At 25.1% G+C, this 4,043-nt stretch overlaps 1 protein-coding gene across 2 annotated transcripts in view; it reads right to left on the bottom strand.

Annotated features, from left to right (window-relative positions):
* LOC102678830 (polycomb protein Scm) overlaps positions 1-3,772 on the bottom strand; it is a 4,741-nt gene extending 969 nt beyond the window's left edge. Inside the window, exons 1-7 of one of the 2 annotated variants that reach the window (XM_006608649.2) lie at positions 3,403-3,772; positions 2,950-3,240; positions 2,639-2,871; positions 1,970-2,537; positions 1,704-1,886; positions 1,059-1,628; positions 824-978 (exon numbers count right to left, since the gene is read on the bottom strand). In XM_006608649.2, coding sequence (XP_006608712.1) covers positions 824-978; positions 1,059-1,628; positions 1,704-1,886; positions 1,970-2,537; positions 2,639-2,871; positions 2,950-3,240; positions 3,403-3,430 — 2,028 coding nt within the window. In that variant the 5' untranslated portion in view covers positions 3,431-3,772. Of the gene's footprint in view, positions 1-823; positions 979-1,058; positions 1,629-1,703; positions 1,893-1,969; positions 2,538-2,638; positions 2,872-2,949; positions 3,241-3,402 lie in introns of both variants that reach the window. The other variant, XM_006608648.2, reaches the window with a different exon arrangement.
* Positions 3,773-4,043: the final 271 nt, after the last annotated feature.

Below are 4,043 nucleotides of genomic sequence, written 5' to 3'. Positions count from 1 at the left end.
TTATTAATAAAAATAAAAATAAAAATAAAATTAATTAATAAAAATAATTTTTTTAATTAAAAAATTAAAAAAAATGGTAAGAATTTTTCTTAATATCTAATATAAATATCATTTATTATTTTTTTCATACAAATTATTTTTATTCAAATTAATTAGAATATACTATTTTATCTTCTTTTAGAATAAAATAAAATACAAAAATTTATTTTTAAGTAAAAAAAGAAAAAAATATATAAAAAAAAATAGATTTAAAAATCTATTTATATACTGAAAAAAATTTATATACTATTATTTATATACTGGTTTATATTGAACAATTGTTATATCTTTGAAAAAATTAGTGCACATATGTAAAATATATACTTTATTATTAATTTTGATCATACAAGTAAGCAGAAAATAATTATCATTTATAATTGAATCATATGATAGTAATGATCTTATAATGGCAACATTAGAATTAACTTATTTATTATTTATGCTATTATTATTCATTTATTATTATTATTATTTATTTACTAATGTTACAAAAAAAAATATTATTATACATCAAATAAAAAAAATATCTTTGCAAATTATTAAATATTATAGATGGAATTAACTAAAGATACGTGCTTAAATTTTTTATAAAAAGACGAAAATTTTATAATTGTTTAGAAAAATAAAGAAAACAAGAAAAAAAATAAAATTAGAGTTTATATAATATATATAATATATAATGTAATATTCAATATAATTTTGAAAAAATGTGAACGAATTTATTACTCAATTTAAATACTATTAAAAAATAAATATGAAATAATATAAAGTGCATGTTTCTTACATGTTTCCTGAATAAATCTGCATGTTGTCCTAATGCAGGATCAGTAACACCAATGTAATGAATTACATCTTCAATAGTCCATTCTGCTGGTTCAGTAGAAGGTGTGCGATTCATAGAACTTTCAGATTGAGTAGTTGATGTTGCAGCTTCAAGCTCTAATTATAATAATAATATATTTTTGATCTTCAATGAATTATTTATCAATAATAATTTTATTTAAAAAAATAAAACTAACCTGGAACAGATTTTCGTTGTTGTTTTGCAGCTGTTGGTGATGACAATGATGAATTGTTTATACTTTGTACAGAATTTTGTTGTGTTTGTTGTTGAGTAGTTGATGACAGATTTTGTTGATTTTGAGACCATCTTCTTTTTTCTGCAGTAATAGTACTATTATTCGTCGTAGTAGCAGTATTAACTACTTCTTCACTATTGGTAGATTGTGGTTGTTGACTATTTGGACATTTGTTGCAAGGCTCTTTCCTTCTAAATAACATATGTTCACATGCACAAAGATCTTCAAGTTGTCGCCTAATGTATGTGTAAAAATCTTCTTCTTCCATAAATATAGGTAATCTAACGGAAGTAGGTTTGCTTTCTAAAATTAAACTTATAGTTTCTCCTTCACCACGTTTTAATAAACTCAACATTTGTCTTGGACTCATTGCTGCCATTAAAAAAGCTTGAAATATATCTCTTGTAACATTTAAAATAGGGCCAGTACCAAATTGTGCTGGCATTGCCTTTACTTTACGAGGATCAAAATAAGGACCACATGTGCAATTATGATTTACATAAATTGTAACTGTAACATAATAAAAATATTAAGTGTAAAAAAATACAAACATACAATAAAATATTTAATTGAAATAAGACATACCATTCCCTAAAGAATGTGGTTTGGTATTAGCTGTACTAGTATCAGGTTCTGTAGCTGGTTGTGGTGGAGCACTTGAACCTGCTGGACTCACTAAAGCAACAGCTGGTTCTCCATTAGTACCTCCACCAGATACTGCCATTACTGGTAAGACATTACTTGTCCTTGATTTAAATCTATTAGGCCCTGTTGCTACAAATATTTATGTATATTACTTAGTAAAAAATATATTTTAATAACATAATTTAAAGGAGAGTTATAATTCTTACATTTCTGTCTAGGTGGCTGCAATGGATGACCACTTTTAAAACACCAACCAGCAGGAAATATATCTCTAGAGTCAAAACGACACCAATAATCAAATGCTCCTCTCCAGCCATCAAATGTAATATGAATCATATCATCTTTAACTGCACCAACAGTTGCTGTGCATATAAGTTGAGGATTTTTTTTATCTATAGCTTCCAGTTTGTGTCCAACTTCAAACATATTACAACGTGGTGTTTTTGGTTCACGTTTAAATACTTTTGCAGGTGCCATTTCTGCACCATTCAATGTTTTCAAAAGAAACATTGGCCAACTGGAAGCATTCATTCGGAAGCCCAATGGTGGTTGCAACATACCACCCGATTTTTCACAATGACCGATTGGATGAATTTCATTACTGTCAACTAAACGCCAAAAATCATTTTTATTATCTGAACCATCCAACCTTAATCTAAGACGAGGACCAAGAACTCCAACAACAGTTGCAATACATGTTGATGTTAAATTACGAGGATCAAGAGCTTCTAATTTCATCCCCATTTTAAATTCATTAGTTGGTGGAATTTCATGCTAAAATATAATTTCAATATTATTATATTTTACTTTCTTCTTAATTTTCTTTTTAATGAAAAAATCATGAAATTGAATTTTTATATTTATAATTCAAATACCTGTTTAAAACATTCAATAGGTGCAGCTTGACTGTTTGTTTCTTTTAAGTAAAGATCCCAATCAAAAGTTTGATAAGTTTCATATTGAAATGGACCAGTGGAAGTTGATGGAGAATGAGATATATTTGTATGATTTGTATTCGTAAATGATTGAGTTGTAGATGGAATATTATTTCCACTTATTAATCCTGATGGTGTAAGAGATGGTGCAGGTGATGATTGGTCCCTATTAGCTATTAAAATAAGACAGTCATTAATAAATATGTATATAAGATTTATTAATATTTTTTAAATTTTTATAAACTACCAACTTTTCTTCATATCTGTTTGTCCTTCTTTTTTTTGATGTTTATTTAAACAAAATGAAGAACAAAAATCTTTTGTAGGTCCATCTTTTTGTTCTAATCTCACTGGTGTACCTCTAATAACATTGTCACATTGAACGCAAGCTCCTCGTACATAAGCTTTACGAAATTCAGATAAACAAGTTTCTGAACAGAATTCTTTTTTTCCATGTTGTGTTGGTAGAACATATTTTAAAGGTTGTTTAGTTTCTCCACACCATGTACAAGAGTTTTTTGATTTTGGTGGTCTTCCAGGACCTATATTTAAAAAATTATAGTATTTCAAATTTGATTGAAATTTGTATCATATATAATAATTATAAATAAATAAAAATAATTTATATATACTTTAGAAAATGATAGAAAAAAGCCAAAAATATATAAAATACAAGGTTATTTTGAACTATACTATTTGTGTACCTCTCATTTTGCTTTGTGTAGACGACATAATTCTTCATAGAAAGATGATAATTGATACTAAAACTTACTACATAACATTACTAATTTAACTTATTAATTAAGGATATCTTTGTACCCATTAATAAAATAAATCTTGGAAGCACATCCAGTTTTAAACTAAAAAAATCTCTACTTTTATTTGGTTTGCAAATATGTTATAATCAAATTTATATAGCACAAGATACTTTCTCATATACTTTCATATAAATCGAAATTTAATTGGATTCTGTAATGATTATTTCGTTATAATCAAAATAATATATTCCGTATTAAAAGTTATTATGTCAAGCCGCCATATTGCTTTGATTTGGCCGCGCAATCCGTAGATAAAAAAGTAATAGAAAGGATAATATAAATATTAATTTTGTAATTGCACAAAAAATATAAAGTATATATTATTATAAAATGTATAATAATGAATAATAATATTATTATTTCTAACTTTTTTCTAATTTAAATTAAAGAATAAAATTTATTTTTTTTTTCATTTCGTAATTTTTTATTCGATTATAATATTTTTATTATTTTTTTTAATATTTTAATGTTTTTTTAAAACTTACGTATGTTTCAAAATTATCTTCTAAAAAATAAAATATAAAAAT

Source organism: Apis dorsata, unplaced genomic scaffold (genome assembly GCF_000469605.1).
Source record: "Apis dorsata unplaced genomic scaffold, Apis dorsata 1.3 scaffold_41, whole genome shotgun sequence".
Taxonomy (NCBI): Eukaryota; Metazoa; Arthropoda; class Insecta; order Hymenoptera; family Apidae; genus Apis; species Apis dorsata.
The sequence above is the reverse complement of the archived record's forward strand: the minus strand, read 5'-3'. Positions and strand labels throughout refer to the sequence as shown.